General features: G+C 42.0%; 1 protein-coding gene across 1 annotated transcript in view; it reads right to left on the bottom strand.

Moving 5' to 3' along the window:
- LOC308090703 (kin of IRRE-like protein 3) overlaps positions 1–21,470 on the bottom strand; it is a gene marked incomplete at both ends in the record, with an annotated part of 132,284 nt that overhangs the window by 8,115 nt on the left and 102,699 nt on the right. The window contains 7 exons of the mRNA XM_080435968.1: positions 27–95; positions 996–1,103; positions 4,162–4,360; positions 5,248–5,348; positions 12,079–12,205; positions 13,974–14,101; positions 15,530–15,678. Of these exons, the coding sequence (XP_080292094.1) occupies positions 27–95; positions 996–1,103; positions 4,162–4,360; positions 5,248–5,348; positions 12,079–12,205; positions 13,974–14,101; positions 15,530–15,678 (881 nt within the window). The remainder of the gene's footprint in view (positions 1–26; positions 96–995; positions 1,104–4,161; positions 4,361–5,247; positions 5,349–12,078; positions 12,206–13,973; positions 14,102–15,529; positions 15,679–21,470) is intronic.

Genomic DNA, 21,470 nt, shown 5'->3' with positions numbered 1-21,470 from the left:
TAACGATGATATTTGAAGGGCCTTACTTTCTGTTTTCAGATCTCTCTGTCGTGACAGGGACACAGGCAACGACGACATGACCAAATGGACATCCTCTGCAGTGAACGACAAAGACACAACAGTAAAGGTACAGTAGGAGCAAATAGTGAGTCATATGTAGTTTTTTTCCCCCTTATTTCCCATTTCTACTCAGACATTCTGCACTCAAACCAACTAGAGACCAACAGTACACAGTAAAATCCAGAGTGTTAATTTAACTCTGAAAAAAACACGAGTTTTTACACTTTCTGAGTTAAAATAGCACTCTGTATTTTGCTGTGTACCTTCTATAGCAGAGTGAGAACAACCTTTATCTAAAAGGTCATGTCATGTAATTGGGTACCAAACTAATCATTTTGGATGAAAAAAGAAAGAAAAAAGATCACTTGCTGTCGGATGTATACCTTGTATGTTTTCTCATGCCAATAAAGCCCTTTGAATTGAATTGAATTGAATTGTATGTCCAAAACGGTTCCTTTTTATAATAATTTTTTTAAACATTTTTAAATAGTGAAAGTAGACGCGTTTTGAGCTTGTAGTTTGGTTGTTTTCACTACTTTTGTGCGAGTCTCTTGTCCGACGAAGAATAGGGCATTAATTTACAACAAAAAAAAACATTCAAAGTTGAAATATGGAGATACAAGGTTTCTGCCCGACAGCAACGAAACAAGAAAGAAAGAAATGGAGAAAACTCAAGCTGGAAAGTTGGACTGAATAATTAGGAAGTTTGAGAGCCCTCTGTTTGTTTTTTATATCTACAGTAAGCACAGCTCCACATTTTGACAAGAATTCTATTGAGACCTTCTTTACAGCGCATACTCGAGGGCTTTCTTTTTGATTGAAAATGTCAGAAACAGACAATAAAAACTCGAGCCACAAATGTGAACGCGATTACAACTTTTTTTCCTCTTTTTTTTTTTTGCCTGTATAAAAGTTTTAATTAAATGAGAGCGTACTTCTCTGGAAGCGGGCACAGCAGTAAGCGCCTAAAGTCCCCATGAGGACGGTGAGTGCAAGGAAGGCCCCCACCGCCACACCGATGATGACAGCCAATCGTAGGGTCTCTGAAACAAAACAAGGACAGGTTTAGTTAGTTCCGTTTTGATATTTTTGCCTTCTACATAAGCATCACGTGGTGGAAAAAGTTCTACATTTTTTTTACTTAAGTAAAAGTATCAATACTGCAATGTTGAAATACATAAAAATTACAAGTAAAAGTCCGGAATTCAAAATGTACTTAAGTAAAAGTACAAAAGTATTGGTATCAAAATATACTTAAAGTACAAAAGTAAAAGTACTCATGCAGAATGTCCCATTTCACAAGTTTTCAAATGTATAAAATGTATGCTTTCTCATTCATGTTCTATGGAAACAGCAGGCACACTGTAGCAGGAAAAAACCCATGCAATGCATTGTGGGATTGGCGGTACGGTGGAGCAGAGCCACGCCCCCCAGAACCACGGTAGAACAGTGAAGCGGCCGTCGCCTGGTGGTCAAATCTGGGATAGCAACTCTTGCGCATTCAAAATGCTATACTGCGCGTGCGTCTACCGTTTGAAACCCTAGTGCGCCTCATAACTCTATGACCTCTATTGGCTCCGATATTGGTACTTCCGGCAGACTTCCGGGTGCTTCAAACGCCACTGAGCAACTTTCATTGAAATGAATAACTGGGGGCGGGGCAGTCCGCCCTCTAGATATATTATAACTCTATGAGCAGAGCAGGTGAGCAGAGTGTCACAAAGTAGTTAGAGTCTGTTGCAGACTACCCCTCGCAGGGGTCCTTGGGGAGGGGGGTAACAGGGGGTCCCCAGCACAATTAGATAATATAGCGTCACAATCATTTTAACCACTTGAACCATATTTTATACTTTGGCTATTCAAAATTAGCAGATATACAGGCTCATGGTAGATCTGCTATTTTTGAAAAATTATACATTTCTTTTACTCAAATCTTTTCTTCTGGAGGTCCCTGGCACAAAATATTTATGAGATGAGAGTCGGCAGCCAAATACATATCGATTTGACATGAAAAGGTTTGAGAACCACTGTTCTGGTGAATGTGACATGATGGGAACAATAGGCCTGTCACAATTATTATATGATCGCCCGATCGCAATTATCTGAGATAATCGCAGTCACGTTTCCATAATCGTTTCCTTTCATCTGTATGAATTCAGCTGATGAAAAGCATGCACATTGTTGCTGTCGGGCAGAAACCGTTTATCTCCAGATTTGAACTTTTTGTGTTTTCTCGTAAATCAACGCCCCACTTGATCATACTACTGCGTGACACAAAAGCATCAAAAGTAGCAGATACGCGGCGCGAAGCGGCACGTTTTGAGCTGGTAGATCTGATACTTTTACTGTTTTTGAATTTGAATCCAGTTTTGGACAAATGAAGTTTCCACCCGACAGAGACGATATATTTATTTCAACCATGTTCAACAGTAGTGTAAATAGCAGATAAGCTTACAACACGTAGCGATGTGACACGCTGTGACGCTCTGTGAGCTTGAAGATCGGCTATTTCCGCTATTTTGTTGAAAATATAAAACGATGAAATATGGCCTATTTTGGCCATAGTACATTATTTCTGTGTATATTAAAGATGTTTGTCATATCTGCCCCGTGCAATTTTGGTTTATATGTTCCAATGTTCAATGCCAAGAAACATAATGAAATTGTTAAACGTCTAACTCAAATTTCATGATCGACCTGTCAAACGCTGGTGTGAAATATACCCACAATTAATATCACCTTCAGCTGCCACTGGTTACCCATCTGTCAAAAAAAAGTTCCATTCTTCCGTTTTGTATGACAAGCTGTTTCTATTTTTAAACCCACCAGAAGCACTAACAATGTCTCTGAATCGGTACAGAGAAAAGCAAAATAAAGCACAGCGAAGAGAGATGTTGCAGATTGTTGATGCTTCCAGGGGATTAGAGACATTTCAACACAGATTGCATTTTAGCGACATCATGCCCACCAGCGACAAACTATTGAGGGTGAAGGCGCTTCGCTTCGCTTCCATGTACTGTATCTGCACCGTGAGTCTACTTCTAACCAGTGGTGGAAAGTAACTAAGTACAGTACATGTACTCAAGTACTGTACTTAAGTAAAATGTTGAGGTATTTTTTACTTTACTGGAGTATTTACACATTTCTGTACTTCTACCCCGCTACATCTCAGAGGCAAATATTGTACTTTTACTCCTCTACAATTATTTGAAAACTTTACATTACTGCATAATGAGTACTTTTTGCTTTTGGTACTTTAAGTATATTTTGATGCCAATACTTTTGTACTTAAAGATTTTTTTTTTTTTCAAAAAGTACATTTTGAATACCGGACTTTTACTTGTAACAGAGTATTTCTACATGGTGGGTTTGATACTTTTACTCAAGTAAAACATGTGAGTACTTCTTCCACCAGTGCTTCTAACCATATAGCTTCTAACTCTAAAAGAGACTCTTGAAAAGGGAGGGCCAGCAAAATGTCCGTACAGTAGAGTCTCTTGAGGAATTGAATACAGAGGACCATAAATGGAAACAAGGCCTCAGGGCTTTTTGTGTTATCCTTTTAACATCATTGTATCATCGCATACCGCTACTTTGTGCAAACAAAACTGTTAAGGTATCCAATCAATCAATCAGTATTGTGAGGGTGTATTACACGGAATACACGCACACGCACACACGCCTGTCGTGGAATATCTTTAGCGAGCCCCATTGCGATACCAAGATTAGTCTCATAAGTCAGTCTCTCTAAATGATTCTCTCAACTAGATCCTGAGGACAATCTCACAGCTCTCATTGCTAAATCTGGGTGGAAAAACAAGTAAAGTTTATTAAAAACAAACTGCATTACAGAGCCAATCCAAAAGTTTTTAGTGCGGTCCTACTGAGACAGTGACAGGATTTTTCATGTCTCCAAAGCAGAGGGCGTAGGTTTGTTAGCGCAGTGATTCTCAAAGTGGAGTCTGTAGTATGATCAAGTAGGGTGTTCATTTACGAAAAAAAACACAAAAAGTTAGAAAACGGGAGATAAGAGTTTTCTGTCCACCACCACTGGCGACGTACAGCACAGACAGACAAGTGGGTGGTTGCTCCTTTCCTCACCTTGTTCTTTGAGGCGGATGATCTCGGTGTCTGACCCGAAGCTGTTCCACGCCGTGCAGTTGTAGATGGTCTGGAAGTCGGCCGGGACGATGTTACTCATGGTCAGAGTGGAGATGACCCCCTCCTCTGTGCTGACCGTCTCCACCGTGTAGCGGCCGGACGTACCGGACTCCAGCACCGTCTCCTTCCATGACCACGCCTGAGGGAGGGGCAACAGGTGGGGTTAAAGGTCAACACCGTTGCTGCCTGTCGGGCGGAAAAAACTCTTATCTCCGTATTTAAACTTTTTTGGGGTTTTTTTTCTCGTAAATTAATGCCCTACTAAGGACACTAATTAAGGCCACTGTGGCCTCAGGGCGTGCCATTTTTTTGAGGGGCACAAGGCCAAACTGAAGGGAAACAACGTCCATGGCCTTCGTGGCCTCCCTGAAACTCCTGCCCTGGTTGCCTCTATACTTTTCCCCTCTACAGCAAATCTATTTAAAGATTTTTTTTTGTGTGGCTTTTTTGGTGCAAGCAAATCTCTTTGTCAAACAAGATTGGCAATTCTTGGCGAATGTTCCCCCCAGAATAGGGATGGTGGGGTTTCCAGTGATTAAAAGAGAGAGAGAGAGAGAGAGAGAGAGACATACATAAGCCAACAATGGAAACAAGTCCCCGGGATGTTTTTGTGTTATCCTTTTAGCCTTAATGTCTCACTGTGCCGTTTACATTTCTGACTAACAAAGCATTCAATCAATCACTCAATACTAAAATCCTCAGAGTTGATCTAACTCAGAGAGGCTACAAATGTAACCAAATGGACACATAAAAGGAACAATTTGGTTACATTTGCAGCCGTTCCATGCAGTGCAGTTGTTGATGGTTGTGAGCGACGAGTACATTTTTGAATATCCTACGTATAAAATAGGGTTAGAGTGGTTCAACTGTTTTTCTGGGGTCCCCACTGGAACCCCCTCCTCAAGGACCAACCTGCCCGCCCCCCCCACTTTGAGAATCAACTGCACTGCCTTCGGACCCTTTATGTTCCGAACACGGCGGCCGGGCCATGAATGAACGGATAAAAAAAAAAGGCAAGTGACTCACTATGCGGTCGGGCGGAGGGGTGCTGCGGATGAAGCATTTGATCTGACCCTTCTCTCCATAGAGCGCCTGCTGGGTCTGGGTGCTGGAGATAGTGGGCGGACCTGAGGAGGAGGCACAAAAGAGAGAGAGAGAGAGAGACAGAGAGAGAGAGAGAGAGAAAGACAGACAGAGAGACACTCAATCACCACAATAAACCTCAGCCGTACATCACTCTGACGATCGCGGGCGCATAGCATTATCTGGCCCACAAGGGACGACCGGTGGCAAGGGCAGAGGCTTGCTCGTATTACATTTACAGTAAAAAAAAAAAACCTGAGACGTTATTCATCGCGTGATTTTTAATTAGCTTTTTGCTGTTGGGGGTGAGAGGTTGTTTTTTTTCCCTTGGCATGGGGGGAAAGGAAAGGAAGCGCGTGTGATGTTTTACGACAGAAGTCCTGGGAAAATGACGGCGTGGACAAAAGGAGAGGGAAGAAGAGAGAGGGGGGGGGGGGTGGAGGAATTCACCGGTGGCGAGATAAGAGGGTTTGAGAAGCGGTCATTGTGGTTGTTCCGAATCCGCTGCTGCTGGGCTCATTGACTTTCTAAGAGAGAGAGTGTGTGACTGTCTCTGAGAGCGTACAAAATGGAACCAAATGGACCCTCACGGGTCCATTTGGTTCCATTTTGTACGCTCTCAGAGATTCAAGGAACACCCGGGCGTTTCACAGTGCACACTTTGCACCCCCGTTTTGAATGAGATTGAGAATCTTCTGAAAACGGCCCGACCTTTGGCCTCGGCCCCGGGCTGCGACAGATAATGACAAAGCCTTGTCGCTTTAAAAGGGTTCTCGCCAAAAATGAAGAACTTGCTGACCCTGAGAAATAAAAAATAAAACGTAAAAAAATAAACTCCAAATTCAATGGCCGTTCCCCCGCTTTGCGCCCCCTCAGAAATTCCTGTCACGGTTTTACGCCGACACAAGCCAGATATTACCAGGACACGGAAGAAAGAAGAAGAAAAAAAGAATAGAAGAGATGGAGCGAGTTGCAGAATTAGTAAAGAACCCATTTGAATTCTCCAGCGGCACCGCAACCCACCTTTTGGATTTAAGACCTAGATTGTGAATAAAGCAGATCTTACTGCTTTAGCACACCAATTACTTCATCATTGTTCTACCTCTATATCGGTACGAACACAGTGTTCACTTTATTTTACCTTTTAATTGTGGGACTGACCCTGACACTGACAAATGTGTGTTTTTTCTTTTTTTTTGCCTTAATGTGGGGGGAGAGCACTCTGTAAAAATCAGGGGCACCGGCATTGAGACATAATATTTTCACAGGGTCCTACAGGGTCCTCTCTTATCTGACAAGGGAACAAGAAGCACAAATTAGTACTATAATTAGACGGCCGTATCTGGTGTGCGGTCTCGGTCCGGGATATGGCCAGAGGAGGTATTATATATACGAGAGAAGCGTCGAAGGGTGGATTCCATAAGGAAATGTGAAGGCGTCAGAGACGAGGGGAGGAGAAAGAGTCACCCGTATATAAGCTTCACTTATGATTCTGTGACAATGTGACTTCCGACGAGTCGCTTTGACGAAAATAACGCACTTGCACCTGCGGAGAGGGTGTCGATACTGTACGTGTCTCAGTCCCCGCGAGAGCACTTTTTTGCAGTATTTATTTCAAGAATATGTTATTTTAAATGATAGGCTTTACACTTCTCATGCCCCAGGAGAAGTGGTGGAAAAAGTAGGCTACTCACAATTTTTACTTAAGTAAAAGTATCAATATTGCAATGTAGAAATACTCTGTAGCTCTGAAGTAAAAGTCTGGCATTCAACATTTATTTGAGTAAAAGTACAAAAGTATTGGTATCAAAATGTACCTAAAGTACCAAAAGTAGAAAGTTCCCATTATGCAGAATGTCCCATTTCACAACTTTTCAAATGTATAAAATAGCAGAGCTACAAGCTCACAATAGGGTCGCGATGCTGAAATGTATAGGGCTGAAGTGGTTAATGTATGTTTTGCAATAATAATCAAAATCTACAAAGTAACTAGTAACTATAAAGTTTTCAAATAATTGTAGTGGAGTAAAAGTATAATATTAGGCTCTGAGATGTAGTGGAGTACAAGTAAAAGTACTGAACATTGGAATAAAAAAAACACAAAAAGTAAGAATATGGAGATAAGAGGTTTCTGCCCGACAGCAACGAGCGCCCGAGGCTCGATCAGGAGGTGACGGATTGGACTCCAAACCCCCACACGTGCATGGTGGGTGACCTGCCCTAATTTTTTGTGCAGACCAGCTCAGACCTGGAGTATCAGTCGTCTTGGCCGAATCAAGGTTATTATCGGGGTTTAAATTTTCAACTGTGTTTCCCTGCATTAGGATAATGAGGCCTCTTGTACTCAATAGACCAGTGGTTTCCAAACACTGGGTCGGGAAAAGTTTTGGGTCACGGACTCATTTTTATGGGTCACAAGTAGCCTAAATATCCTCTATTTCCAAAACATTTTCCAACATAATTTCTGAAATTTCCACCCAAAAATTGTATGTAAAGGAGCTACACCATGAATTTAAAAAAAAATATTTGATATTTAATATCATATGGTGTATGTCCCTCAAACCTTTTTCAAAAGGTTTGAGCCTAAATCATCACTCAGATATACTCATCCCAAGTCAATTGTCTCTGGCTTATACAGCACTTTCAGCTGCAATACCAAAACGTCCTCTTGTGCAGGGGGGGGCTACTGAGCAATTCTGTCTGTTAACACATTCCATGCCAGAGTTTAATCTCATAATGTACTCACCAGTGCCAGCGTTTTATTGTTGTTTTTTAGTTTTTTTCATGTCGCCACAGACCTCGCTAAATAAGTTAAAAGTGCGCGTTCATTTGGTTCTAAACACACAGCGGATCTGTGAGAAACGGCCAGCGAAAATAGTTTCCAAATCCGTGCCGCCATCTTGAAGATACAGCCGATCAACGCTAAACAGTGATCAGCGAGGAGAAAAACAACAACCGAGAAAATCGAGTTTTAAACAGGATCCCAGACAGGAAGCGGATACGATCGAAAAAACCGGAACCCGAATAATTCCGTTTCCGACCGGAAACCGGAAACGGAAATGGATAAAAAAAAATCGGAAAGTGCACCTGGGGCAATTTCAATGGGAATCGGCGGTTCGCGTAGATCTACGCGACTGGCACGCTGCGGCTTTAAATAGGTTCGCGTAGATCTACGCGACTGGCATTCAATGTGTTAATAAAAATAAATATTAAAAAAAAAAGGAAAAATTTTGCATAAAAAGAAGCATCTAAGAAAAATACAAAATCGAAAAAAAAACACTTTGAACATTTTTGAACAATTCCACCAAGTGTTTGAGGTGCCTGTTTCACCCACTTCCGGGGGGCGGAGCCAAAATCCGAGCCCGAAGTATTTGTTCGTAGACCCCCACTTAGGGGGGGTAGAAAAAGTTTCGGAGCAATTCGGGCACTTTTCATTTAACATTGGGTTTGCCATCATTAATGTTTATGACATCATAAACATTTCCATTCTGAGATCGCCTGTTCAGACACGCCCATTCTGGAAATCCATGAAATGAGAAGGAATGACTGAATAAAAAAAAAAAACATTTTTTGGGGTATAAGAGACACTGGGGACCCCAAAAAATACAAAAAAACAAGAAAAAAGTGATTTTCATGGTGTAGACCCTTTAAACAAAAAAGAAGCCAACTTTCTTCTTCTACCACGGATTTGAACCCTGTTTCCTGCACCAGCGCTGACATTTTTACCATTGAGCTAATAGAGCCTGCCTGCTTGCTCGTGGGATAAATTGAATCTTGACCTTCAGGTCAAAAATGTGATGTCAGATCCTGTGTCTAGGTGAGACTTGACCTTTGCTTTGACACGATCTAAAATGCCTCCATAGAAGAGCAGGGAAACAGAATACAACCACCCCAATTGTATAAGTTATATTGTATTAACATACTGTACTCTACTCTTCCTCACTGCACCCGATGCCACGTCAACCCACTCCCACAGTGAGCCTGGGATAAGTGGGAAACGTGTTGACCTTGCGCTGTGACACTGACTATACACATACGATTTGAAAAAATAAAATTAAATACAATTAATAATAATGACGACATATGGGGCGATTCCAATATACACCAGCTCCGTTGGATGCTAGGTGTGATGATTTGCTTTGTCTTACATATCGTTTCTGTCGGGTGGAAACCTCATTATGTACAAAACTGTCACTTTTCAGGATTCAAATGAAAAAATATCAAAAGTAGCGGAAACTTGCGGATCAGCTACTTTTGATACTTTTGTGTGACACTCTAGTAGCCTATGATCAAGTATGGCTTACATGAGTCTGTAGCACTACAAGGCTTTTGTTGTCGTTATGTTGTTATGTTGCACATAATGTGTGAGTCCGTTGGACTGCCGGGTTTTTATGGAGTTTCAGAGCATAGCTCCATTGTCCATTCTAATATTATTAGACTGGAGCTATGCTCTGAAAACTCCCCCCTTTTGTTCCTACAGGACTTCAGCCATATACGTGAGCCGTGTATAAATAAGGTGTAGAACTCGTGCTAACTTTAGCAGTGGAAAACTTCTTGGTGAGAAAAACGTGTGATCACAACAGTATTATAGCATATTGGAATGCAGAAAAGGTAATAAGAAGAACTATGCTCCCTTCTAGATCTCGGCATTAACAGCCAGATATTCAGTCACAGCACCGTTGGTTTACAACAGCAGACATTACAACATTCATGAAGACTATTTCATTCACCTCCCATGGCACAGTAGGAATACCAAAAGTCTAGCCTGGAGCATAATAACTAAATACATGGCGGCAGCTCTAGTGCCCCTTCGAGTGCATGGCATAATAACCTTGGATTACTTATTGTAGTGGAGGCGACCTGATTCTTCTAGCACACTCTTGAGAGGTGGCAGCACTGCCCCCGTTGCTGTGCTCATTTACTCTAATATTTATCGTAAATCTCAAGAAAAGTTAGCATATTCCTGCTCGGAGAATTGCTTTGTTCTTTTCTTGTACTCAAGACACGCCTCTGATTCTCAAACTTTTTGCAGGCCACGACCACCCCAAAATAATCATATTTGAACTGGGGACCCGCCCCACCCTTGGAATTGTAGGAGTTAAGGCATTAAATTTAGTTTGACTCGGTTCCACAGATACACATTGTGAAAATAGCTGATCTACAAGCTCACAACGCCTCGCACCACGAGGCGTTGTGTTCGCCTCTTTCTTACGTAATATGACAATTTGCCCAATTTGGTATTAAAAAGGTCTTAAAAGTCCTTAAACTGTCACTTTAGAGATGTGCAGATACCCTGTATACACTTATACTGTATGTTGGTTTGTTTACTGTAAAACAATGTAGCACATTAAGCTAATCATCTGGGGACCCCCCAAAATCATTTGGGGACCCGACCCCCAGTTTGGGAACCATTGGTCTGAGATAGTGAAGTCCTTCCTCTCACTTTACTGTGTGCAAAGCTGACTTTTAAGCTTTTTTCTAAACAAGGCAGCCTTGATGACCAGAGAGGGGCCCTACCAAACATATAACTGATAACCTGAAGTTATAAGTTATATGTACTTTTAACTAGTAGATCAGCAATTTATGCATTTAAAATGGGTTAGTTTAAAAGGCCTGTATAGTGTTGCTTGTGAATCCAGAAATATCTGAGGTTGGACATTTCCGAGAGGACTGGCAAAGTGTGGAAAATATATAATCTAACGTTTTCAATGGATTTAGAATTCATTTGGAGTTGCAATTCATCAAATGTATTATGTATATCAATCAGAATATGTACAAGGTTTTTACTAAGAAATTCGATGAAGCTACCCATCCCGTATATGACTCGACAGTGAATTGAAGTCACCCATGTGCACCCAAAGCTTTTATGCCTTTAGAAAATCAGCACTTACAAAGGAGCCAAGTCAATATGCTGACAATCTAGCTGACCTTGCGGAGTCATTTTATCAAACTGTCCATGTGTCTTTATACGTATTGATTCTTTCAAAAAAGGTGGCAATGCTTCAATTAACTGTGACCAGGAATCACAGGGCTCAGAAATGGAGATTTTTTCCTATACAAATTGATGTAATAATGCTTGCTTAACCTTTTATCCTGTTTTTCCAGCGACATACAGTAAGAGTTTGCGAAGGCAAAGGCACTGTTATGGCTAACGCAGCTGGCCTGTTTCTGTGGAACGGTATTGTGTGTATTTGCTGGTGGGTGGAGGATCGGACAGACCACCAGACATATTTAAAAAACAAATATGCAAGCCAGTGAGAAATAGCATACAGTAACACTGTGCTTTCCAGCCTGTCAGCTGCCTTTTTGATTGATGTGCAAGCAAAGCCGTGGAACTTGCCTCTTCGTTGGGGGCATAATGTTAACAAGGTTAATATACGGTACATCGTTTTTAATTCTACATTTTCATTTTAAGAAATTGTGTAACATAATAATGGCCGTTACAGACCATAAGAAAAAACAAACAAAGAAATTTAAAGTGAGAAAGAGTGAGAAGAACAAATGTTCTTTGCAAGTGAATTTGGAAAAATGGGGAATTTACACATTCACCAGTAAATTTGTAATAAAGACTTAAATGCTTCTTACTCGGCTTTACTGCTTAATCCTGAAAATATCACAGCTACAACCCTACAACGTGTTGCATCCACAGGACGTTGTAGGCTTGTAGATCGTCCATTTCCGGCGCGCAACGCCACCTTGCAACGTAGCATAAATCAGGCTTCATCCTGATTAAGTGTTCACATTTGGTCAGTGGATTTAACAGAGTGTACTCACCATTCACCGTGAGAGACACCTCCTTCTCCGCTGCACCCACTCTCGGGACCACGGCCCGACACACATACTTCCCAGCATCCTCCGGCTTCACCGCTTTCAATGTCAGAGTGTTCTTGTTGCTAAGCGCCTGTGTGTTGAGGGAAGAGGGTTGAAAGGTCACGTAAATGATTGCTCAGGTTTCTTGCGTGAGAGAGACTGGTCTTTATTAGCTCACCTGGATGAAATGCAATAAGCACCGATCAAAAGGACCGCTTATTAGCCAAATCAAATATATAGGTTTGAATCCCACGGAGAACATAAAACTTGCGGATTGCGTCTTTAAATTAGAACACTCTGCTTTGAATCCTATGACATTTTGCATGATTTCCAAATAACCATTATGTGAAAACATTTTCCAATGTATTAAGTAAACTGGGAATGAGGCAGGCAGGCATGGATGAATCAATCATGTTCTCATTATTTGTTATTCTAACAATGATATCAAAACTGTTTTAAAAAGGAGAAGGATATTCATCAGTTTTGACCAGTGACCACTGGACCGATCTTTCTATTTGTACTCATTATGCAGAATGGCCCATTTCACAATCATATTATTGGCTTGCAATTAGTGATGCATTAATTTGTAGAAAGATGGGGCTGATCTTAATTAGTTAATGTGCTGCTGAGTAGATTAACCTATAATAATGCGTAATAATTGATCAGTTAATGTATGTTTTGAATTAACAATCTAAATCTGTAAAGTAACTAAATATGTTTTTAAAAAAAATGTTTTAAATGTAGTGGAGTACGATATTTGCCTCTTAGCCCATTGAGACCTGAAGCCGATTCTACATGTCTCCTAAATCCCAACAGTATTCTGAAAAACGTATGTTTCTATATCAGTGGTGCCCAATCTTTTTCATGTCAAGGACCCCCAAAATTATATGTATTTGGCCGCGGACCCCCATCAAAATCATTTGTTCCAGGGACCCCCAGAAGCAAAGATTTGAGTTAAAAATGTTCGCTTTAGAAATATATATATTCAGAGATTTGCACACATTTTCACGATTTTTCAAAAATAGCAGATCTACAAGCTCATAGCGCGGCACTCGGTGCCGTGCTATGAGCTTGGATATCAGCTATTTTTGAATAGCCCAAAGTGTAAAATAATGCTTTTTAGCTCAAATCTAAAAATGACACAGTTCCAGGTCTTAATGGGTTAGATAAGTGGAGTATAAGTATAGTAATTATTAAAACATAGAAACATTCAAGTAAATGGTGCATTTATAAAGCGCTTTACATAGATTGTGCATGACATTCACCCATTCACACACACATTCATACACCGATGGCAGAGGAAACCATGCAAGGCGCCAACCTGCTCATAGGGAGCAATTATGGGTTCAGTGTCTAAGTAAGGTAAAGGCACCTCAGAATGTTACTTAACCACTTAAACCCTATACTTGGTTCACCAGAGTCCCTCAGGGCTGCAAGACTTCTCTGTTTTTGCTCTACATTTCTTCGCTGAAAATAGACGATCTACAAGCTCATACTGATGCGTTGTGAGCTTGTAGATCTGCTATTTTCTGCTAAGGTTAGAATAGCAGATGTACAAGCTCACAGCGCGCCACTTCGTGCCGCGCTGTGAGCTTATACATCTGCTATTTGTTTTTGGGTGAAAAATATCAAAACATTTAGGCATTTTTTGAATAATTTAGAATTTCTAATACAAATCTTCTCTTCTGGGGGTCCCTGGCACATAACGTTTTCAGATGGGGGTCCGCGGCCAAATACATTTGGGGGTCCCTGGCACAAAACGTTTACAGATGGGGGTCCGCGGCCAAATACATTTGGGGGTCCTTGGCACGAAAAAGATTGAGAACCACTGACATAAGGCACGTGTCAGTGATACGTACCACTCCTGAACCACGCTTCATCCACACGATGGTCAGGGAGGGGTTTCCTGTCCATGCACAGTTGAACACGGCATCAGAACCCTGGTCCACCTGCAGGGAGTGAGGCTCTGCCGCCATCCTGGGCCCAACTGATTAAGAAAAGAAACCAAACACATCAAGAAATGATCCATTACCATAGAGCATGAGTGGCGCGCATGGTACATGCGCCAGAGCAAGTTCAGTCAGGAAACTCAACTGCAGTTGCTGCTGGCCGACCGTTGGTCAGTCTCAGCTCCATGCCTCTTATTCTCAACCAATCACACACTCGCTTCATAATAGAGCACCCTATTTAAATGGGGAAGTTGCATTGCTCATTGCTCATGCCTTGCTTGCCGTTTGCTGCTGCTCGTCTGTTCCGCTGCTGCTTTTAAAACTCGCTGCTCACCCTCCACCACCCCAGCTACCACCTTTAACAGGTGGCAGCTGGGGTGACCTGTTGTTTTGCATCTTCTTTTATGTACTAATGGGGGGATTCAGAGTGAGTCCCTATTGGTAGGGAAAAGCAGATCCAATTCATCGCCACACCATACCAAATGTATTGCTGATTTTATATTAATTAAAACATATTTTAATCCATTCGTGAGTTGTCTTGACTGAAATGTATTTCATGAATGTTGACACTATAGAGAGATTGAATGGTTTAACCCATTAAGACCTGAGAAGATTCTAGAAATGTCTTCTAAATCCTAACAGTTTTTTGAAAAAAAATCAAAAAAAAATATTTTCGAGATTTTTCAAAAATAGCAGATATACAAGCTCGTAGCGCGGCACTCGGTGCCGCGCTATGAGCTTGTATATCTGCTATTTTTTAATAGCCAAAGACATCTAAAGTGACACAGATGCGTTCCAGGTATCAATGGGTTAAATCGAGTTGGGACAACAGATGTTCGGGAGGCGGAGAACCACACGTTTACTCCGCCCTACACACCAATCATCTCTCCCTCCCTCCCTCCTCTCTCTCCCTCTCATTCTCCCGACATCTCTATCTCTCTCTCCCTCTTCTCAGGTTCCTGCTGGGGGGGGGGGGGTCTCTCCGTCCACGAAAGCCGCGCTGACGATGCAAACTGCCTCCACGCCAAAGACTCCTGGGTCAGCAAGCCTGCCGGAAGCTACGTCCCCTCCTCTCATCCATCCTTTATTTATGTTCTAATAAATACCGTCCTCAATGGTGTGGTTCTTCGTATGCTACTGTATGTGTTCCCTTGCCCTTGCTGATTGGATAATTTTTTTTTTCTTCTGTTTGATAAAGAGACACGGATACTCCTGTTACTGAACACTCTAGCAAAAGAGTACTATCAGAATATAGAGCTATTTAACACTCATTTTAACCAAAGAAAATCACTTACCCTACCTTTAATAAAAAAAGGAATGGCTTTGGAATTCAAGGTTTCCATCGAGAGAGGCACGATATAGTAACAATACATAAATCAAAAGTTCAAACAGAACAGAAGAATAAGAGCATCCCGGCTGGTACTTGGGGGGGGGGGGGGGGGGTTGTTTGAAGGAGTAAAACTCACAGTAAACATCCACGTTCCTGCTGATGTTGGTGTTTCCCAGCGCGTTGGTGACTTCACAAGACACGGGCTCGGTGAAGAAGGAATGGTCCACCACGGCCTCGTAGGTGTCCCCCGACACCTCTGGGATCACACTGCCCCCCTTGGCCCACCTGAAATGGGTCACATGGTGACACACACACACACGCACGCACACGCACACACACACACAAACCTATCTGGGTTAAACAAATTCACCAGCAGCCCCCCTTTTCTCTTTTTGCACAGGCACACGTTATACAGCCAACACAGGGATGTGCTGCATTATTCACAGTTCCTCTCGACATGAAGTGGAAATAAAATAATGACGAGATGTTGAAGTCTCACGGTAGTCAAGGTGGAATTTTAATTGAAAGGATTTGCATTTAGTGATGAAGAATCAATGTAATTAACACGTCCGGCACAGCTGTGGAGTCACGACAGCACTTCATTGCTATTTTAGAAAGATTGACGAAATTGTTCAAAAATCTTAATTAAAACTTTCGCCTATAATGACATGGCCAAAATTGAGGTGTCAGGTTTAAAGTGGTTAAACTAAACTTATCTCTAGAATAAAGAAATAGCATATATTTGTCGAGCAGCGGGGTAACAAAGGATGAATGATGAAGAAACATGTTGGTGCAAGGTTTTCCTGGTGAACTGACACACATACTGTAAATGTGTCTCCTTGCCGCTGTAGCTTGTTATGAATTCCTCGACGGTTTTGTCAACCGCGCTTCAGTCAACCACCTCCACCTTAAATTATTTAAAGGAAATGTGTTCAACAGGAGCATGATTAGGCAGTGGCAGCCTATCTGTATGCCAGTACTGAAAAAAGCAAGAGGTTTTTAAGGGACAGATCATCCGCGTGTTCTGACGCACACATGACATGATGCTACCATTCATTCAGAAGAAATCAAGCTTGATCAAGTGGGGCTGGAATCTGGGTCATGATTGAAGGAGGAAGACGTCACCTACAAGGTACTTGACAAGGCCATCAGCATGCACGGAAATGTTGCATGTTTGGCCATTAGCATTTCTTTCACTGTCATCACGTCACACATCCGACAAATCCAGCATGAAACGGAGATCATGCGAGGCAGCCATCTGAAGGCTCTCGCGTATATATCTTCAAACCCGATCAGAAACTTCTCAGGGGAGGCTCTCATTGTTGGAACCTACCCAGGTGCCCGTTCTCCATCACTCTACTGCCTGCCACGCCGCATACGGCGAAGTCCCCTGACACGTTCCGTTGCAAAAACGGAGGTTGACCATGTTGTCAGACTAGTGTTTGTCGCCGCCGTCTTCAAAGGGCAACGTGTGGATGTTTGAACTCGTTTGATGTGAGACGTGTCGTCGGGCACTTGGGCTCTGACACGACATCTCTTGGTACCTTCAAGACAGGTCTGATTATCTTGAAGTGTTTGTCGTGCATCTTAGTTTTTTTTCTCCGCAATGTTCTTACGCAATGGTTCTCAAAGTGGGCTCACTCTGGGGCCTTGTGGGGGTTCCAGGGGGTCCCCAGAAAAACGAGGAACAGCTTAAGCATTTAAATTCTATTTTATACTTTATACGGCTAACTGAAAATAGCAGATCTGCAAGTTGTGATGCTATTTTTGAAAAAATGTTTACAAAATTGTTTATAAACTTTCTCTTATGATGTCTCTGACACAAAATATTTTAACGTGGGAGAGTCAACAGCCACATATACTAATATACTAGTGAATGTAGGGGCGGGGGTCCTTGACATGAACAAAAAATAAGGTTGTTTATTTTCGCTACCCAATACACCATGCAGTAGTGTGTGAGCAACATGGACCCACATACATGATGAAAGTCAAGCCCATATCAACTCCAAAATCAATTGCTTCATGGCCAGATGTCTCTCCGCTAGTTATCCTATCTGTTTCTGGTTCCTGCTGCGGAAATTGAGACTGACTATTCTCAGCAAGACTGACACATTATCCTGCTGTCAGTAACGTTCACAGATGCCGAGTTATCGTAACTTGACATCGATTTTGATGAAATGCCCTTCTCCTCCATCCATGTCAACATAATATCCTCGCTGTCAGACAGAAAGCTTGTATCTGCAGTTTGAATCTTTTTTTTCCTTTTTCGTATGACAGTGTCACACAGTCACACTAAAGTGGCAAACATAGCCGTGGTGATTTTTGCAATTTTTTTAGGCTGGGGAAAATTAGCATAGTTTTGAACATGAAACATCTTTGCCTATAAATGGCATGCCCACGATAGGGACACCAGGTTGGAAGTGGTCAAGTCCGTCAGTGATTTTTTTAAATAAATATTTAACCAATTAAAAGTATTACAAAGGGCTTGTGACTAAATTGTAACTACAGTACACTGGATCCATTGGAACACAGGATTTTTTTTTCTTTTCATTTCCTGAAAATGAACGTTTCGGAGATACAAGGTTCCCGTCCGACAGCAACGAAATATACTAGCCTTCTGTGGTGGTGAGGCGAAAACAGAAGTGACACACAACGCGCACATTTCTTTTAAAAGAACCACAGCCTGATTCTGATCTAACTATAACGAACTTTACATTTGATTCCTCATCTGCTCCTTGATGCTGACAGCCTGGTGCTCAGGTATCCGTTTCTGCTATTTCTGGAGCAGGCCACTTGCACAACGCCGAGAATAATGAGCTCATTGGAAAAGTAATTCAAGACTCTTTTGGTCAGCTCCAATTAATGACAGTCTGTCATCATATTTTCATAATGTAATAAACTCAAGTCTGTCATTGCAGGAAGAGCCCTGAGTCTCAATCCGTTCAAATAATACGAAGATTCTCGTAACGTAATAAAACAGAGCGATGCCGTGGTCATTCAGACATCCATCAGACATAAACTCAAGATTTTCCTGTTTGTTTTAGTCTGCTGGTGGATGCCTGAGGCCCCAAAACAGCCTTGGATTTTCCTTCTGTTTTTTTTTCTTTTTCCTGGACAAATAAAAACAGCCAATAATTCACACATGGGCTTGTGAGGTTGTGAGTAAAGGCCTGATTTATGCTTGCTTGGTTTGCGCTTCGTGTTGTTGCACGCCAAAAATAGACGATCCACAAGCGCACAATGTGCCACGGTGTGATGCATTATGAATTTGTAGATCTGCTATTTCCGCACAACTAAGTATAAATCAGGCTTACGACTCATTGTGTTTGAGCGACACTCAGCGTGGACAGGGGTACACACTGACAACGACACAAAAAATAAGCGTTTAAAAATGATTAAAAGCATGTCTGCTGCACATTGCTGAAATGGATAACAATATGAGACTTGCAGTATTTGGCTATTATTTTATAATCAGAATCATGTTTTAAAAATACTAAAAAAGGTTTTGGACAGACACGGTTTCCAACCGACAGCAACGATTATGTATTTAATGGGGAAGTTCACCCAAAATGTACGTACAGTTTCCAGATAGTTTCATATTGCTAAGGTCTGACAGCACATGAATATGAGCAAGTCTCCATTAAAGGCCACATCACGATTCTGAATTAATTATAATGAGCTGTGTATCTGATTCCTCATGCTCGCTGATGACAGCCTGATAGGTATCTGATTCTGCTATTCCTGGAGCAGCAGGCGCTACCACCACAACGGGAAGAATTATGAGTAATGACTCATTTAAGATTCTTGTTCACGTATCGTCACTGACGGGTGGAAACCTTGTATGTCCACTTTTCCCAAAAATGGGGGGCGGGGGATAACCTGTGTTCAAATGGGTACAGTGTGGTTATTATTTAGTCACAAGCTCTTATTTATACTTTTCATTGGTTCAATATTCATTAAAGCCACAGACACGCTTAACCACTTTCACGTAATGTTTCTGTTTTCAAAATAGGCAAAATAGCCGATCTACAAGCTCACAAGACGTTACATTGAAATGCGTTGTGAGCTTGTTTTTTGGCTATTTTGGCAACTTTTTCAAAGCATAAATTGGCCTTAAGCGTACTGCAAGTATGGCTTGGTGTATGGTCAGGCTTATGGGAACTAGTTTGTTTGTTTGATGGTTGCTCATTGTTTTGTTCCATCTTGATGTAAAAGCACCCTTAGGTCTCTTGAAAAGTGCTGTATGAATTTCAGTTGTTGTTGTTAAAGTCAGGGTAAGGTGCTCCTAGAAAAAGCACTTTGCACTTCGTAAGTCTTTGCACACTTTGCAAGTATGTATGCTAAATGCATTTTAAACGGTAGAAGATATATTTGCTGTATGTATTTCTGCTGCCACCCCCATTAAAATGGAGCTCAAAGGCATTTGGATTGAGAAAAGCTCAACAGGAACATCTCTTTCCTGAAACCATGACACAGTTGCTCAAAATAATCCACAGAAGAAATAGTTTCTCCTGAAGTACGCCCACCAACTGTCCATTTCAGTGCAGAAGGGATGCCACGAGTACAGGCCTCAAAGACTCCATTATCCAAACACAATGGTTCTCTAACCACTTTGGGAGACCAGGACTCCCAAATGTGTTTGGCTGCAGACCCCCATCTGAAAATATATTTGCGTTGATAAAATGTTTCAAACATATTCTCATTGAAACTATAAAGTATATATATCACAATTGTTTTGAAAATAGCAGATCTGCAAGCTGATTTTCAAACAGCCGTATGTTTGGTTGAAATGGTTAAAACAGATGTTGATTGTATATTGCTGGGGACCCCCTGGAACCCGTCCAAAGTCTTTGAGAACCACTGATCTGACACTCTTCTCAAAGCACTGTCCAAAGCATGTTTATTTTAATGATCAATCAATCGATCGTGTTCCGGCTTGGATCAATGGAGCTAACATGGTATAAAAGAAGTTCATATTTATCGGTAACTCGTTTTTTTCAAGATTTTTGAAGAGAAAATGAGGGAGAGCGAGTGCATTCTCCGGCAGCGGCAGCAGCCACGGCGTCGCCGGTAACTGCCGACTACAGCCGCGGCACTGTTTCCTCTGCTGCGGCAGGCAGCGGCAGTGTTTCCTCTGCCGCGGCAGTGTCTCCTATTCCGCGGGACCTCCGCACGCCGCCCCGCCGCCCCCACGGCTCCGGCGGGACCTCCGCACACCACCCCGCCCCCCCAACGGCTCCGACCGGCAGAGAACCCCCCACGGGCCCCCACATGTCCGCCCCTCCCACGCCACCCACCACCACCCCGTTGTCACGCCTAATAATGTATAAATAAATAATCAAAATATACTTATAGCAGATGTACAGGCTCACATGTTGTGAGCTTGTAGATCGGCTATTTTCAAATAGCCTCTGTATATAAAAGTAAAAGTACTAAAATTGTGTCAGCTTGTAGATCGGCTATTTTCAAATAGCCTTCGCCTATAATGTATGAATAAATAATCAAAATATACTTATAGCAGATGTACACTCAAAATATACTTATAGCAGATGTACAGGCTCACATGTTGTGAGCTTGTAGATCGGCTATTTTCAAATAGCCTCTGTATATAAAAGTAAAAGTACAAAAATGTTGTCAGCTTGTAGATCGGCTATTTTCAAATAGCCTTCGCCTAATAATGTATAAATAAATAATCAAAATATATACTTATAACAGATGTACAGGCTCACATGTTGTGAGCTTGTAGATCGGCTATTTTCAAATAGCCTTCGTCTAATAATGTATAAATAAATAATCAAAATATATACTTATAGCAGATGTACAGGCTCACATGTTGTGAGCTTGTAGATCGGCTATTTTCAAATCAAATAGCCTCTCAACGGCCGCTTGCCGACAACGGTGGCAACTCCGGTGCTCTCCGGTAGCTGCCGGTATAAGACCGGCAGGTGTCGGCAGCTCCGGTGCTCTCCGGTAGCTGCCGGTATAAGACCGGCAGGTGTCGGCAGCTCCGGTGCGCTCTGGCAGCTGCTGCGGCTCCAGATGGCGCTTGCCGACAACGGCAGCTACCGGGGCACATA

The sequence above is a fragment of the Gymnoscopelus braueri genome, assembly GCF_963280865.1.
Source record: "Gymnoscopelus braueri genome assembly, chromosome: 8".
Classification (NCBI taxonomy): Eukaryota; Metazoa; Chordata; class Actinopteri; order Myctophiformes; family Myctophidae; genus Gymnoscopelus; species Gymnoscopelus braueri.
This window is presented reverse-complemented; position numbering and strand designations above follow the sequence as displayed.